The sequence below is a fragment of the Enhydra lutris genome, unplaced genomic scaffold (genome assembly GCF_002288905.1).
Source record: "Enhydra lutris kenyoni isolate GAN:26980312 unplaced genomic scaffold, ASM228890v2 scaffoldscaffold24, whole genome shotgun sequence".
Classification (NCBI taxonomy): Eukaryota; Metazoa; Chordata; class Mammalia; order Carnivora; family Mustelidae; genus Enhydra; species Enhydra lutris.
Window position 1 is genome coordinate 9655336 of NW_019154108.1, and position 17950 is coordinate 9673285.

At 39.8% G+C, this 17950-nt stretch overlaps 1 protein-coding gene across 2 annotated transcripts in view; it reads right to left on the reverse strand.

Annotated features, from left to right (window-relative positions):
• Positions 1-208: 208 nt before the first annotated feature.
• The window catches only part of LOC111150816 (adenylosuccinate synthase), a 35597-nt gene continuing 17855 nt past the window's right edge, over positions 209-17950 (reverse strand). For both annotated transcript variants that reach the window (XM_022508434.1, XM_022508433.1), the window contains exons 5-13: positions 13779-13845; positions 13402-13509; positions 12382-12463; positions 10190-10316; positions 8776-8930; positions 6762-6886; positions 5461-5558; positions 2976-3125; positions 209-1672 (exon numbers count right to left, since the gene is read on the reverse strand). In XM_022508434.1, coding sequence (XP_022364142.1) covers positions 1620-1672; positions 2976-3125; positions 5461-5558; positions 6762-6886; positions 8776-8930; positions 10190-10316; positions 12382-12463; positions 13402-13509; positions 13779-13845 — 965 coding nt within the window. In that variant the 3' untranslated portion in view covers positions 209-1619. The remainder of the gene's footprint in view (positions 1673-2975; positions 3126-5460; positions 5559-6761; positions 6887-8775; positions 8931-10189; positions 10317-12381; positions 12464-13401; positions 13510-13778; positions 13846-17950) is intronic.

Genomic DNA, 17950 nt, shown 5'->3' on the forward strand with positions numbered 1-17950 from the left:
TATTTGTTTAGTAATCTCTTTGGAGAACGAGTTCTTCACATCTGCCTCTGGACCATTACTAAAATGGTTTCAGTAACACAACACTATCAGCCAAGATGAGAATGTGGACTTAAAAACCCCATTTCAACTCAACCTGATCTGTAGTTCAAGTAGGAAGATAAAGGGTAAGGAGAAATAAAAGCCCATTCAACTTCCATTAGCATAAATAAAAATTATTTATTGTAATATTAAATACGAATTTTACACAAAAGTCATTATTGATTGGCAATGGGCTTATAAGATCATCTGTACTATCCTTTTTGTTTATTGAATCCAGCAAGGCTGGCTCTATTTCAGAATTTCCTGAAGTATTAATAAAAATATGTCTAGTGAAGACAAAAGGTATTTACATTCTTTTCTAAGTCTGTTTTGATGTCTCCCCACCCCATCCCTACATACTACAGGAATAAAGCTCCTCTTTTATATACTAGTATTACCAGTACTTCTTTTACTAGAACAAAAACACAATACACAAACCATACTAGAAATATTTGGTTCTTTTTAATCAGCTATTGATGGTATAATAAAATAAATTTAAGTGGCACCTAATTTAAACATTTAAAATAGTTCACTGAAGGATAATCTACAACACAGTAGGTTAAGCCTAACTGTCAAAACAACACCTCTTTTTTTCCAAGAAAGAAAAAATAAAGGCATGATCAAAATTATGACTGACAATTTGGGTTCATGTGGACACTTATAGATAATTCTGTAGGCATACTGGCAGGCACAATGTTGAAAATCAATCCATTAGATTTAGAAATAATGGTAAGATAAAAAAAAAAAACAGCTATACATTTCAGAGTTAATGCCTGAAATTAAAGAAAAATATCCACCAATTATCACAACGATCTTTTAATGACTAATATTTTTAAACATTAAGATTGTTGTTTTAGGGAACATCTTTCTCTGGACATTTAATTAAATGCCCAAACGTATTAAATAATTTACAGTGAAGTAAGTTTTGTGTTCTGTACAAATTAAAGGATACATGAATATAATCCCCTCCCCCTCCCTCGCCAAAGCTCAAATTTGCAATGGTCTCAGCAGAAAATAAACAGTTCACAAGTTAAACAGAATTTATAGCATTACAAAAGTTTACAGAATCCTCTTTTCATCATTTTTTTCCTAACAGCAAAGATCACACTGACAAATTGAATGACCAGAATGTAAAAAATATTTGTGCAAAACTGCATTAATTGTTCTTCCCGTTTAGTAGAGATAAAACCTAAGAACACACAATGACAAGAGTGAAGAAAAACTACACTGAAAGGAATTCTACTTTAGATTTCAAACAACACAGATCATACTATGACTAAACACTGAAAGAAAACGTGGCACCGTGAGCAGCAGGAGCAACACATGACTCAGCGATTCTGCCAGCGGAGGCGGCTGACACTGGAACACGCCAGAAGTTTCTCTCCACATCAACCAGCCATCTTCAGGGACTGGAAACAACTCTAGGGTTTAAAACTCACTTTGATGTCTTTCTTCTTGAAATTTGCAGATCATAAATGAAATATTTAATAAAGTCCTTTCCCTCCCTCCTGAAGGAGTGTTTCTTGCATCACTGGAAATCCTTAAAAGAGCTGAATCATAGACTCTCTGGATTTACCTACCCCGATCCATTTCACTGGTAAGAGAAGAAAGTACAAGAATAGTATCAATTCATTTATAATGTTCAATCCTTGGGATGAAAAGATCCCCACTCTTCTCCGGGTCACTATTTAACTTTCCAGGTGACTTTTGCTATCCTTTGCTGTCCTGCTAGAAGACCAGGCTGATTTCTAAACGGAACACACCAGTGCAGGTGTGTGCCTTACCAGTTCCAGTTTTAATCACGTGGTATTTCCAAGTCTTCAATGCCTAATACTTAGGTTAGGTTAGCAAAATACTGGCCCAAACCACCAGAGACTTAAAGAACCCTGGGTTAAGTCCCCAATTACTAGATAAGATCTAAGCATCTTTGATAAAAGCAGGATGCTAAGAGATGACAGTGTAACTTTTGCATCTCAAAGAAGTAGAAACATCTGGAAGAGAATACTATTTTAACTTGCACAGACTGAACCAGTCTATAGGAATCTCTAAATATTATACCACATGGGTTAAACTTCACAGAATTTTATACAGGACATTGTTAAATTCACTCTTGCTTGTATTTCAAAAAAATGTTGACTAAGAGCCATAGCAAACATGCTAAGTTGGACATCACGCTGGCTGGGGCAGCTAGCAATCTGGAAAACAAGACTAGTATTTGAGACAAACCACAACACAAATCAGAATCAGTGCACAATAGATTCTACATAAAGGACACCTTCTACCCACTTTGCTTTTGTCTTTCCAATCTCTACCAGTACAAGTAGAAGAAGAAGGCAATGTGTTAAAAACTTCCATTAACTAGTCACAGCTATAACCTGGTTATGCCTAACTAACTCCCTGGACAACTCCCTGGCCAGCTTGTTTTTTAATAAAGTTTTATTCTTTCCTCTCCTCTTATATTTTTTCAAACTGGATTTCCTATTTTCTGTACCAGTAATTTCCTAATTATTCAAGCAAGCCCCCAACTCCCAAGGGTAGTTTAATCGCAAATGGAAAAACCACAAACCATTTTTGGTGGAGGTGAAGATACAAAAGGCTTTGTGACTAAGAGGGAGAAAGCAACAAGCATGAATGTCACGGGGTAAAAACCAGAGTAGTAGAGAATTAAGACAAAGTCAAAACAGTGTGAGGTAACCTACTGTCTTCAGGCATACAAAGGATTAAAGAAAGATGACTATATTTACTCTAAGAAATAAGATTATTTTATATTTTCCAGGGCACTGATGCAAATCACGAACACTCTACAAAATAATACTGATCTTTCTTTTATTGTATCTCAAAGGTAGACCGTTAAGTTAGAAACAGAAGAAAGACCGTTGTTCATAAAGTACACTTACCTGGAATTTGAAGCTCATCTTCAATAAATCGAACGTAATTTTGTGCATTAACAGGCAGTTCTTTAAATGTCCTTGCATTTGATATGTCTGTGCTCCAACCTGGCAGTGTCTTATACTGAACTTCAACTTTATTTAAGACTTCTTGGTTTGCTGAAAGTTAAAGAGTAAATCTGTTTTTCCATGGTGGAATGCTGCCTGTTGCCAAACAGCTTTTTGCTATGTCAAAGGTTCATGATCTCTTACGAAAATCCTTGGAGCCAGAGGAGTTCTGGAATGCAGTTTCCCAGAGTGCAGGAAGGTCAGACAGGACACTGACCACCTGAGGCAATGTTTTCATGACCCAACACAGTCCTGCAGCGGCAGGCTAATTCACTCGAAGCAGAGAGATTATCAGTTCTAATAGCAATTCAAGTTTTGCTGTCAAAGGACTTTGGTGCCAAACTTTAACCTTTCCATTTTTAGAGCTTTTTAGATACCCCACTGTGGATTAGAGATTATGGACCTGCATACAGGTGGCAACCTCACAGAAAGGAGACTTGCAAACGTGCTCTCATCTGGGAGATCTACTGATTTTGTGATTGTACAAAGCTGACCTGGAAATTTTCTTTATTATCTCACCTAACCATTTTCTCTGTATCTCCTAACAGGAACGGAAAATGTACGAAAAGTAAGAACAGTTTAACTAGAGCTGTCACAGCGGATGCTGTGGGGATTCTGTCCAAGCTTCCCACGTCGGGACTGAGACACTCATTCCCCCGCCCGTGGAAGCACTGCCCACGGAGGACTCGTGCTCAGAAACTGCCCCCCCGCTGAAGGGAGCTGCCTCCTTGGAACAGCCCAAATCCCACGACTGATCAATGTGGACAACAGGCAGCACAAAACCACAGGTTCTGAGAAAAAGAAAACTCCCAAGCAAGTCCTGAAACTACACAATTCTCTGCCCAGGGACAATTTCCCGGCCACTGGAAGCCACGACACCAGAGTCAGTGGAGAACAGTGGCCCCTCTGAGCTGAGAAGGCGGATAATCAGGTTTCAGGGAAGCTGAAGTGGCGAGAGGCATCACGGTCAAGTGTCAGAGGAGGGGCCTATACAGGGAGCTCCCACCCCTCCGAAGTCCATGTGAGAGTCCCAAAGCTAACGTTCAACTTCACACAGGAGGGACCCATGGGATCACCGGAAGGCTTACCAGATGTTAGCTGTCACACAGTTGAGGGGACAGGTTCTAGAGGACAAGCAGTGCTAAGAGAAGGGAAGGGACAGGATACACTGGAGCTCCAGCACTGCCCGACTAGAGTGATCTCTTTACACCTTGGTAACTCTCCTGGCGTCCAGCTGGGAGAGCAGAAAGGCTGCTCCTTAAAATTTAAAAAAACATGTTCACGAGTATAACTGACTACAGACCCTCCATAACAAAGCCTAAAACCAAGCTACCGAGATCCACAGAGGAGACAGAATTTGGAGATTGACCCATACCAGGTTAAAGGTTTGGGAAACACCCGGGGCTCTTCATGTAACTATACTAACAGAGCAGAAAACTGAGCTTATGCAAGTTCAAGATGATCAGCCAGTAATTCAACTGTCCCCCGAAACAAGAACCAACACTCTTTAGAGGAGGATAACAGAATCTGAGTCACTACAACATTAAGCGCATTCAACCAGAAGTCATTGGTCATAGAAACAGTGATCCACAATCAAGGAAAAGAACAGTCAAGAGAAACCAGACTGGAGATGGCCCAGATGTCAGACTAACAGGTAATGATTTTAAATGTGTTTCTAAGAACTTGAGGTAATCCTTGGTTGCCAAGGACTGGTCATCACCATCAAGTCACAAAACCTGTACCAGCCTACCAAGTTTCATTCAAGTGCATATTCCTTTGTTTGGCATATTCCCAGGCTTATAGGGTGACTAAACAAATGAACAGTTCCTATTTCTGGAAGCTAGAAACATTTATGGAACTTCCTGAATAACTGAAAAAATCTTATAACTAAAGATATGCCTGAAGAAACACAGTGCCTCATGTAGGAAGTCTTCCTACAACCACCCACTTTTAACATAGGAGATGAGAAAATCATTCCTGTGGCTTCGACAACAGGGTGGGTAAATGTATTAGGAGCCTGCTTACTCTTTTGAGTAGCACTCTTTTCTCTTACCCCACGTTCCTCCAGGAAGAGAAGCATGCCTACATAGAAGTTACTTTCAAAGTAGGGAAGATGAGATTCGGGAATAGCACAGCTGGCTGAGCTCAGAGGGACCATGTTTCTCTTTCCTATTTTGAGTCTGAACACATGCTTACTACTGCAATCCAGGATTCAAATGCACAGCAGCTATGAAACAAATGCCAATAACATGTGAATATACTTGTGCTATCCACAAAGAGGGTATCAACCCCGTGGCTCTATACCACAAACTACACAGAACTTCATGAAATGGCTCTAACATGTTCACCTAATAATATTCTTTATATCACAGATGGAAAAAAGTACCTGGGAAATGAGGTATGATTTCACCATCTAACTTGTAAGCAACTCCAACTTTAATTTCCGTAAACATGTCCAAAATATCCAATTTGGTAAGTGCCAACCTAAGTGGAAGGAAAGGCAATGTTCAAACAGCAAATCTCTTCAAAATACATCAAATCTCCCAATAAACTGGCTGGGAAATAGTTTTAAAGGAAAAATCTGTACAATTAGAGAAAACAGTAGGTTTGGCATTCTTATCCACAAATTATTTTTTTATCCTTTATTTGTTATTTGCTGGAAGTTAAGTCAAATTAATACAAACAAGAATACATTTGTTGGGGCGCCTGGGTGGCTCAGTGGGTTAAAGCCTCTGCCTTCGGCTCAGGTCATGATTCCAGGGTCCTGGGATCGAGCCCCGCATCGGGCTCTCTGCTCAGCGGAGAGCCTGCTTCCTCCTCTCTCTCTGCCTGCCTCTCTGCCTACTTGTGATCTCTGTCTGTCAAATAAATAAATAAAATCTTTAAAAAAAAAAAAAAAGAATACATTTGTTTACATATTTATGTACATGTGTGAACAGCAACTTTTCACCGAGTGATTTGAGGGACCCAGGCAGGGCGCTATATGCTCTCACTGTATTTCTCACCTAATTTTCAAAACACCCACACGAAGTAGGTAATGTTATTATCTAGATTTTGTTTATTTATTTTTAAGATTTTATTTATTCATTTGACAGAGAGAGATCACAAGTAGAGTGGCAGACAGAGAGGAGGAAGCAGGCTCCCTGCCGAGCAGAGAGCCCGATGCGGGGCGCGATCTCAAGACCGTGGGATCATGACCAGAGCCGAAGGCAGAGGCTTTAACCCACTGAGCCACCCAGGCGCCCCAATTATTATCTAGATTTTAAAGATGATGGAAAAGGCACAGAAAGATTCACTTAACCAAAGTCATGGCACAACGCGTGAATCTGAGATTTGAGTTAGACATTAATCATGCCCTAAATGGGTTATACTGCCTCCCCTCCATATAAGCAAAACGCACCATCTACCTATCTCACTTCCCTCTATACTGACATGCACGGGGGAGTAACAGGATTCCTTTTTCCCAACTGTGGATGTGTAGGAAGACAACCTGGGGCCTTTTCCCGTGGGTCCCCTTCCCTTAGATCTTGGTCCACTTGAACCCTGAGCTACGATTTCATCTGGAGTCTAAACAGTGAACTTTTTCTACCAGGGTACTACTTTTCAAGCTTGCACTCCACAAAATGTAACCTGTGGTCATGAACTATAACTTAGTTCCCTGAAAGAAATGTTTCTAAGAATACTTACGCAGTAAATCCATTAATCATATGAGCATATTTGAGCAAAACCAGGTCCAGCCAGCCACACCTTCTTTTCCTACCAGTGGTTACCCCAAACTCTCGACCTCTTGTTTGTAATAATTCTCCAATTTCCTAGAAAACAGAAAATAGGACTTTAGGATTATAACATCAATGCTGTAAATCTAGCAGAATTACGCATAAGATCACATAACAAGTCAAAATCTTATAGAGATGAACATCTTCCAAAAAATTGCTCAGTGGAAGACAGAATTCCATACCGATGATGTGTGAAGTAGGCATTATTTCGAACAGATCCACTTTTGGCTTCAATTTTTACCATTTCTGTAAAACCAGTATTTTTTACAATGTTAGATAACTTCTTAAAATTTAGATTAACATATAAAATGCTGCATATTAGAAACAAGGTTGTTAAGTAAGTATTTATTAAATTTATTAAAATAGACAAGCCAATTGTTCCAAGAACTGCAGTTCATTCCTCCTGAAAATCATAAGACAAACTCTCAGCTAGTCAGTAGTTCTGGACAGCACAATACCCTTTCAAAAAGAATGAAGGCTGATGGCAATGCTCAAGATCTAAGCCACAGGGGTGGCTGGGTGACTCAGTCAGTTCAGTGTTTGCTTTCGGCTCAGGTCATGATCTCAGGATCCTGGAATTAAGTCCTACATCGGGCTCTCTGCACAGCAGGGAGTCTGTTTCTCCCTCTGACTTCTGCTCCCCCTGCTGGTGCTGTCTCTCTCTGACAAAAAAATAAAATTCTTAAAAAAAAATAAAAATAAACTTAAAAAAAAAAAAAAAAAAAGATCTAAGCCACAGCCATTCCTTACAACCCAATTTTTCACTTATCATCTATCTATTCCCTCATTTACACCTTTCTGATTTCTTGTATTCTGACATCAATCTGTCAGATCTGAATCCCAGCCGCGTCCCTGTGTGTGACTTTGCACAAGTGATTTCAGCTCTCCGTGCCTGTTTCCTCTTGTGTAGAAGGGGGACAGTGACACCACCCAGCTCGCCGAGGGTCGTGAGGTCCAAAGAGCTTCTGAGGATACAATACTTGGACAGTGCCTGGCCCGATGTCACCACTGCAGAGGTGTTGGCTAGGATTAGAGCAAGTCTTGAAGTCACTCTTCTCAGCCCCAGCTCCTAACAAGCTCTTGGTGAAAGGCAGTTCTTATTTATTTATTTATTTATTTATTTTAGATTTTATTTATTTATTTGAGAGAGAAAGAGGGAGAGATCACAAGGAGGCAAAGAGGCAGGCAGAGAGAGAGAGGGGGAAGCAGGCTCCCTGCTGAGCAGAGAGCCTGACTCGGGGCTCAATCCCAGGACCCTGAGATCATGACCTGAGCCAAAGGCAAAGGCTTAACCCATTTAACCCAGGTGCCCCCAGTTCTTATTTTTAACCATTTCTTTCCCCTTCACTATCTCAACCTCCCTCATAAACCCACCTTCATGCAGCCTGGCGCTTACAGTTACCTTTAAGTACTCTCTACCCCTTTGTCTTTTGTTGCCAATCTGCTGCCACTTCAGTAGAAGGCACAGGAAGATAAGAAATAAGAGGGAAAAAAGTAGTTTTTATTTTATATTTTAAAGCTTTGTTTATTTGACAGAGAGAGGGAGAAAGAGCACAAGCAGGGGGAACCGCAGAGGGAGAGGGAAAAGCAGGCTCCCCGCAGAGCAAAGAGCCCAACCTGGGGCTGATTCCCAGGACCCTGGGATCATGACCTCAGCTGAAGGCAGACACTTAACCAACTGAGCCACCCTGTAAGATTTTTATTTATGTTTGTTTGAGAAGAGAAGAGAACAAGCGAGAAACAAGGGATCTAAAGCAGATTCCACTCTGAGCACGGAGCCCATGCAGGGCTTGATCCCACAACCACAACATCACAATCTGAGCCAAAACCAAGAGTCGGACACTAAACCAACCAAGCCACCCAGGAGACACAGAAGTTTTTATTTTAAAACTTTCAGAACTGGATCTAGTGAAAAACAGACTTACATTGTCCTGCTCTGTTGGGAAGGCACCAATGCCAACTCGAGTTGTGTAAGCTTTCACGACCCCGTACACTTCCCCAACATTTTGGGGGGGCATTCCCAACCCGGTACAGACACCTCCAACCGTACAGTTCGAAGAGGTCACAAAAGGGTAAGTTCCTAAAGAAGCAACAAATATTATACACACACAGATATACATTACTCTGAAACAATTACTGTAAAAAAATATGCATCTGAGTACATTCTAGGTACTGGACAGACTTGACTATAACCGCCCTCTCAAACCTCAGCCTTTAGTCTTGAGCCCTTCTGTCCAGAATGAGAGCAAACCACAGTGGTCAGAGCTATCCCCGCGGTGCTCATTCCGGGGAGGCTCTTCGAGCGCGTGCAGTCAGTCAGCTCTGTATGGCAGGTACTCACCTAATGGATTGCTGAATAATTTCATGCCGAACCCCGGGCGTTATTCTACTATGCAGACTTTTTTAATCTACGTGTTTTTAACATGTTCCTATTGTTTTAAAAATGAATTTATTGTTTTCTTGATACAGATTTTTAAGATACAGCCACAATCTAGAGTGACAGCAGTATACTAAGAATTCGGTGGTATTCATTATCCTAGCTTCTCATCTCTATTAAGGGAATAATCCCAAAAATGACAACAGAAGCTAAGAGGAGTGTACTCCTTCATCCCTAAAGATCCTGTTCCTACTTGAACTATCCACATCTAACCAGACACTCTGCTTTCTTTCCATATTCCACAGGCATATTATGGAGTCCAAAAATACATATCTACTGTAATAGAAATAATACTTTTTCTTTAATTGGTTTACTTGAGAGTCAAAAGCCAATGAAATGTCACTAAGAGCTGAGAACACTGACTTATCCTTTGAGATCATGTTCAGAGAGAAAGGCCAACAACCTAATGGGGCAGTAGCTGGAAGACATTAAAGCCTTAACTTTTTGAAGGTGGAAGAAATGCCCTAATCCACTCAGAATCTTAGGCCCAGGGAGTTGAGCAGATTTCCACAGATCTTAGGATATGCATGTTTAATGACAATGTTTATTAGTTCTCAATATTTAAAAAAAGGCTGAATTAAAGATCGTTCCACAGGACTCCTCTAATAATCTTAGTTTCAAGCAAACAGCATGAACCAAACATTGAAATCAGTTTACAGAATCCTAAACCCACTGACCCAAATAGTGATTTCATTTTTCTAATAAACTATAAAATGTAATATATGCATTGTGTATTCTACAACAGTGCTTAAAAAAAAAGATTAGTAGGTGACAAATGTCCATCATTCCTAAATATACAAGCTAAAAGCCTTGTTTTAAAATCCGTAAAGGGAAACATTAATTATTTATACCCTAAGTACTTTAGGGCTGGGTTAAGCTCCGGCAAGTCATAGCTCCCTTACCAAAATCAATATCTAAGAGAGCTGCATTTGCGCCTTCTACCAAGATTTTCTTTGGTGGTCCATGCAGGGCCTCGTAGAGGAAATAAACTCCATCTCTCACCATTGGTTTAATCCTTTCCATATAACCCTAGAGATGGAGACAAAAACCAATTTCAGTGTGTGCTAATAGGTTCCCAACATGATCGGTGCAAGTAAAACTCGCCGAGTAAAACCCTGTGGCAAAGCAAACTTAACTCATGCAAAGCAGAAGGGGCTGGTGATGGCGCCCACCCTACGGTATATTTGGATTAGCTCTGGTCTCTCATCTTGATTCTCCAGAACCAGAAAAGAGACTCCAGCTCAAAATCAGTGGAGAAACAATGAAATTTAAAGGTTCTACGTTAACCACTGCAAGTAATGATGACGGCCTTCCATCCTTCAAGAACCAGCTCTCGGGAAAATAAAAAGAGCTGAGTATACTACATTGTGCTTTTATATTCTGGGAGGCATTTAAAAAACTGCATTTATAATCCATGTAACCAAGAGCTTTGAAACACGCATCCAGGGACTGCCAAAATGTTGGCGTGGTTCATAAGTGACGCGGCCGAGCATGCAAACAGCGGTAACCACTAATAGTCTTTTGCCACAGTATTCCGTCCGTTACAGCAGCATCTCAGCAGCATTACTAGCAGATAATAGCAAAAACTATTTTACACATGAGCATTCTAAAACTCTCACAAAACATATTAAAAGTATTAATAATACTGCTTAATTTTTGAATTCAATTAAAAATGTAATATAAACAAGAGTTCCCCCAAGGCCTAAAGTATAACTACAATAAAATCTAGTTTAAACCATGTTTCCTATTCAGCCAGTCTAATATGGAAATTCCACCATCCACTCATGAACTCACTGAACATGTTATATCCATAACACCCCCGCCCCCTCAGCTCTAGCCTCTTGCTTATTATTCCTGGTTTAGACCTTTCGTTATGCCGAAAATGACCATGGCATTCACCATTTCCCTTATTCCTTAAAGTGCTGATTGGATATCTACCACCTATTAAGAATCTTCTTCTCCAACTCTCTTCACAATTATTCATCTGCTTTACATTCACATGAAACATGGATAAAACAGAACCAAAAAGCCATATCCACACTTTAGTGCATAAATATTTCCAAGTTGCTGGTAATAAATTTGAAATATTTGTTGCATGACAGAATGAAAAGAAGATGGCAGTCTATTCTAAGCAACGAGCAATACACTGAAATCTAAATACCCAACATTCAGACTCTTCCTTGGAGGTTCCCCCCGCCCGCCACCCCTGCTTAAGGAATTTAGTGAGTAGATATGCTTAAGGTCTACAACCATTCTAGAATGGCATATGAGGTTTGTAAATTCCTATTCAGCTCTAGAATTCACATTCATACCTATTTATAGAAGAGAAGAAGTAATAATCAGATACATAGGGCCCAGCTCAAAACACACCAAACATCAGGGACGAATGTGAGGTGGAAAGGGTAGGAGATTTGCTACTGACGAACTCAGGCACCACTGACTCCTAAAAACAGCCACACGTGGACCCAACCTTTGGCCAGTCACCTAGTTTGTCTTTTAAGACAAAGAGCTACAGACACTGGCCCCGTGGGGCATCCTTCCAGCTCTGCCCAGCTAGCTTTACAAGTTATCTCCTGCTGCCTGCCCCTCTGTTGATCTATGCTCCACAATGCTAGAAGGGATTTTTATTTAATACAGATCTAGTCTTTTTCCTGCTCAGAATTACTCAATAGCCTTTCATTAATTCCAGGATACAAAGCCAAACTCCCTATCACTGCGTATATAAGACCAATACAAGACCCGTGAACTCCTACTCTCTGCTCCCTACTCAATCTTTTCTTTCAGTCACATCATGTGAAGTGACTCAAACATGTCCTGTCCTTTTAGGTAGGCCTATATGCTTTTAGACTTAAAAAGGACAAGTAATTTGCTTTACTAGTTCTTATCTTCAATGCTTTACACATATCTGTGTGGCATTTATTATACTATAAATTATTTAACATATAACTTCTCACAGTGTAATTTCCATAAAGGAAATTAACACTCTATGTTCTTAATTCTTATGTTTGCAGGTCCTAATGCAAAACCTGAATGAATGAAAGGTCTTAGATGCCAATCTGGCAAACAAGTTTTAAAAAGGACATGAAAGCACTACCTTGAGTTTTTGTAATTCGCCTTCAATGTCGATTTCCAGAGTGGGGTATATAGATTTGTACTGGTTAGCCAGAACTTTGAACCTGAGAAACACAGATAAATCAAGACATTAGTTCAACTAATAATAGTCCAAATAATATCATTCAATTCAAATGGTTTCTGTAGATAAGTGGTTTTAATAACAAATGAATCCCAAACTGAAGCTACATTCTAAGAAACAAAATCTAAACAGATCAATCATATGAATAATGATACACTCAAAAATAGTATTTTTAATTCAAATTTAGGAATACCAAAAACATAATGTGTGTGTGGAAGATGAAGTGTGTGGAGGGAAGGGGAAGAACTTAAATCTGTAACAACACTTAAATCTGAATTATATTACACTGTGTGAAAAATAAAAGGGGACGGTCTACACGATGCTTTTAAAAGAGACAGAGGTAAAGCCTTTGATGCCGACTGTTATTAAATGCAACCACTAAACTCTCTGTCACTGAGACACCATAAAGCTTCGATGACGATTAGGTTTCTCATGGAGATTTTTCTAGAGAGTAAGTTTCAATGAGGCAATTTCTATTTTTTAAGGCGAGTTTGGTACACAACAGTTCACCAGTACCTAAGAGCCTAATTATGTCTTGGGGGGGGGGGTCTCCAGAACTGAAAATCGGAGCGTCAAGACTCTAGGATGTGGTAACCCCACCAAAGCATCCCCTGAAATCTGTTTCTCAGCAAACCATTCCAAACCCCAATCCTTAAATATAATTTTGGCTTTGCTTTCTTGGAGTACTGCTAGGATATCATCATGAGGTTACTTTTCGTGAAGTTTAATTTGAAATTAAGTAATAAAAATAACTTTACAGTCCAAATTAAACCAAAAAAGTCAACCACCACTGATTTTGCATCCTGGAATTGAAAAATTCCAATTTGAAAAATTCCATCCTAGAATACCAATTTGAATCCTGGATTTGAGGAATTCCAAAAACCCCATTTGCTCTTTCACTCTGAAAACCAAGTTAGTTACCTCTCAGAGAAGCCATCAAAGTCAGAAACCAGATCACACATCCGCAGCCCACTCCGAGCAGCTTTGGAAGAATAAACTGGGCCAATGCCCTTTTTTGTGGTACCCAAGCTTAAAAATAAATCAGAACAAGCTTTGAGTTAGACAAGAAAGATGGAGTTCTTGTGGTCAGATCATCACATCGAATGAAGGTACTTGGACTATTTTCTGTCTTTGCTATTTTCTATAAGTTTAATTTCACAATCCTATTGATTTTCTCTAGAATCTAAACAGGGTATTCTAATAATTTTTCTTAAACCTCTGGCCTACAATTTAAACATTAGGGTCTGGATATGCTTAAACTGCACCGAAAATAAAAACAAACAAACAAAAAAACCTACTTTTTTCCTGCTTGTTCTTGTCTCTGTTGCTCCTGGATACCATCAGCGGCTTGATGAAAATCAAATACTGAGGGGAAAAAAACCAAATCACAATTGTTGTCGAAACAAAGGTAATACAGGAAGAGCAAAACATACTGCATTTTGAATTACTTAAGCTATAAATCCCTTAGCCTAATTTCATCAGGACTAATCAAATGGATGCATTTTATTTTTTTTAAAAGATTTATTTATGGGGGAGGAGACAGAAAGAGAAAGAGAGAGAGGGGGCACGAGCAGGAGGGGCAAAGGGAGAGGGAGAGAGGATCTCAACCAAACTCCACGCTAAGTGTGGAGCCCGACGACCTGAGCTAAAACCAAGAACTGGGACTCAACCAACTGTGACACCTGGCACCCCAAGTGTATGCGTTTTAAAAAGCAGCAACAATGGTGGGAGGGAAGGTTTAGTATGCCAACAGGTATACAAATAGGGAAATACGCCCGATTGTTCATTCCTACTAACTGCAACCTATGTTGTGGTTTTAGGAACTGTCAGTAAGAGGGTACCCCACAATTCTATGAAGTTCAGTTTACTAGGATACTCTCTTTCTTTAGCTTCTACCCTCCAGACATCTCTGGGTTATTCTGCCATCTCTCTCTCTCTCTCACACACACCAGTCTCTCACGAGCTTCCACTGTCTCCAGCAAAACTCTAGCCAACTAATGAGGGTGCATATTTCCACTCCTGGACATCTCGAATTCATAATTTTTAATGCAACAAAGCCGTCTTTCCACGACACAAATATGATGTCACTACTCCCATGCCTTTAAAAGTGAATGGCTTTCTATTGCTCGAAAGAAAAAGGATAATTTGATGTGGCTCTGTGCATGGATAGTGCACTCTTTAATCTGGGGCCCCCTTTCTGCCCTTGGGTCACACGGATATTCTTCTGCAGCCGAGGCTACAAAGCATACCCTTCCGCCTGAGTGTGCCTTTTCCTGGGCCTGGACGCGCAAGCGCACTCACGCCCACATGCTCACTCTCTCTCACCAGTATTTTATGAGTCTTGGGACCATGTCAGTTAGCTTACCAGTTGATTTCCTGAGACTACAAGTTCTCAAATATTTAACCGACTGAGTAAATAGCGACTTTATGGGACAGGCAGGTCTAGAATTTGGTCTTCAAACTTTTTTTTTTTTTAAGATTTTATTTATTTATTTGACAGAAATCACAAATAGGCAGAGAGGCAAGCAGAGAGAGAGAGAGAGAGAGAGAGAGAGAGAGGGAAGCAGCCTCCCTGCTGAGCAGAGAGCACCAAGTGGGGCTTGATCCCAGAACCCTGGGAGCGTGACCTGAGCTGAAGGCAGAAGCTTTAACCCACTGAGCCACCCAGGTGCCCCTGGTCTTCAAACTTTTAACCAAGGCTTCTTTTGTTTCAAAAAAAAAAACCTTATGGGAATATAATTTACGTACCATAAAATTCACACACTAAGTACAACTGGATCATTTTTCCGTACATTAAACCATGGCTTCTTTTCGCTAATGATTGCTACTGTACCCAGTAAGTTGAAATGTATAAATTTTAAACAGAATGACTGATATGAGGTTCCTAGAACTAGTGGTGGCATGTGTAAAAGAATTATTTGGCAGTGTCAGAAAACTAATGCTGTAGTTATAGATGTAGAAACTGGGAAAAAAAAAATCAAGGAGATCAGACCTTAAGCCACCGTCTGATCAACCCTAGCCTCTAGTATTTGATCCTAAAGCCTTTTTGCCCTAAGTTCTCTTTCTGAGACACTGCAGAATTGCCAAGGCAGTCATCTCCTCTGCCTGGCAAAGTTAATAAGCGCAGACTAATGGGATTCCCTAGTGGTCTCATGGGGAGTTCTAATACTTCCTACACTAGGTGATCACAATATAGAAACTAGATTTTTATTGTGTGATTTAAAATTATCCTGTAAATCACTGTCTGTCTCAGTGTCACAGAACTGGGTGAGATCCTTAAACTACAGTGGCCTATCATACACCACACGATATTTATGGGAACGTGCAAAGCAATATTACTTATAATAACTCAATATTGGAAATGACTCAAAGTTTCATCCATGGTAAAAATGGATAAACTGTCCCATATTCATAAAAGGGGATATACAATTCAGCAATGAAAGTAAGATACTGCTTCATTTAATAATATGGAGGACTCAAATGGGCATACTGCTGAGTGGAAGTCAGACACAACAGATTACATAAATGTGTGATCTGTATAAAATTCAAACACAAAGGAAACCAATCTATGATGAGAGAACAGTGGTTACCCTTGATGAGGGGGACTAGATAATAACTAGGAAAGGTCATCAGAGAAGGTTTTTTTTTTAACGGAGATATACATACAACATTAGTTTCAGGTGCAGAATATGACTGGGTATTTGTATACACAGCAAAATGACTGCCACAGTGAGTTTAGTTAACATCCAACACCATAAACAGCCACAGATTTTTTTTTTGTGATGAGAACTTTTTTTTTTGTTTTTCTTAACTAGACTCCATGCCCAACGTGGGGCTTGAACTCACACCCCTGAGATCAAGACCCAACATCGAGAGCCGGATACTCTCCTGATTGAGCCACCCAGGTACCCCATGCTGAGAACATCTAAGATCTATTATCTTAGCAACTTTCAAATAATGCCATACGGTATTATTAACTAGAGTCGCCATGCTGTCCAGGACATCTCTGTGACTCTTTTATCCTGTAACTGGAAGTCTGTAACTTCTGACCACCCTCACCTGTTTTGCACACCCCTACCAACTGCCTGTCTCTGGCAGTTACCAATGTGTTCTTCCTGTCTTTGAGTCTGTGGGGTTTTGGGGTTTTCTTGCTCAGAACTGCCTGGACTATTCCACTTCTTTGTAGTTCCATACAAGTTTTACGATTGCTTGTTCTACTTCTGTGAAAAATACCACTGTAATTTTGAGAGAGATTGCACTAATCTGTAGATTGCTCCGGGTAATATGGACATTTTAACAATATTAATTCTTCCAGTCCCTGGGCACAGAGTATCTTTCCATTTATTTGTGTCTGACTTAATTTCTTTCATCAGTGTCTTAAAGCTGTCAGTGTATAGGTCTGTCACATGCTTGACTAGCAGAGTAGCTTTTTCAGGCACGATAAAGGTTCTGTATAACAAGGTAGTCAGTGGTGAAAGGGGTAAAATACTGTGCACTTACTGGGCATTTTGCTGTATTGTGTGCTATGTTAAAATGTTTACTTATTTCTAACAATAGCTATCATATACAATAGGAATTAGTTTACTGTCACGTTCCTAATTTAGTATATACCTTATAGCCTTCCTTTCTCATCTACTTTTGAGGGGCCAGAATAGTTCTTAAGAAGCTGTTTCATTAAATTCCGACCTTGCTAGTCAGGACAAAAACTGAGATGTTGGAGGAGACCATTTCTTTTGAAAGAAAAGACATTTTATATTTAAGTATCTGCTTTATCTTCTATGTTCAAATGAGTTACAAAGGCACATGGCAAATCACAAGTAAATGGTTGATGGAAAGCAGGTAAACCATATTTTTCAGAAGTTAATTTAGTACTTGCCACAGAGCTAATGGTTTTTAGGTTTTTCTAGGCCCCAGGGAGCTATTAGGGAAATCAACATAATTACTTTCATAAAGCTCCGTTGTGGCACGGAGCCTTAATACCTCCACTAACACTGTTTTTGAGAGAACAGTTTTTGTGTGAAGTTGTGTTGAATATCTCTTCCATTTTCTATACTGAGGACAAAAAATGCTGCCTTGGGGACTCAGTTTAATTTTTATAAAAGATGATTATGCGTGTTCAATAGGTAAATTTCATTAACACCATCTTTTTTTGTTATTATCATTAAGTTTTATTAACACTAATAATGTTACAATGTATGAATGTGTCCAGTGTGAGCCTCAGTACCCAGAGTATCCACTTTGCTGACGTCTCCCATCTCCTCAGGTCTTCTTTCCTCAAAGTGTTTTTTGGTTTTTGTTCTTTAAATTGTGGTCACTTAACGTGAGATCTACCCCCTGAACAGATTTTTAAGTCACAATACAGCACTGTTATCAACAGTCTCCGTGTTGTACTACGTGTCTCTGGAACCTATTCATCGGTCATCCCCTTCAGCAGATGCTGTGAACGTCATCTCCATAGTGAAATGTCCCC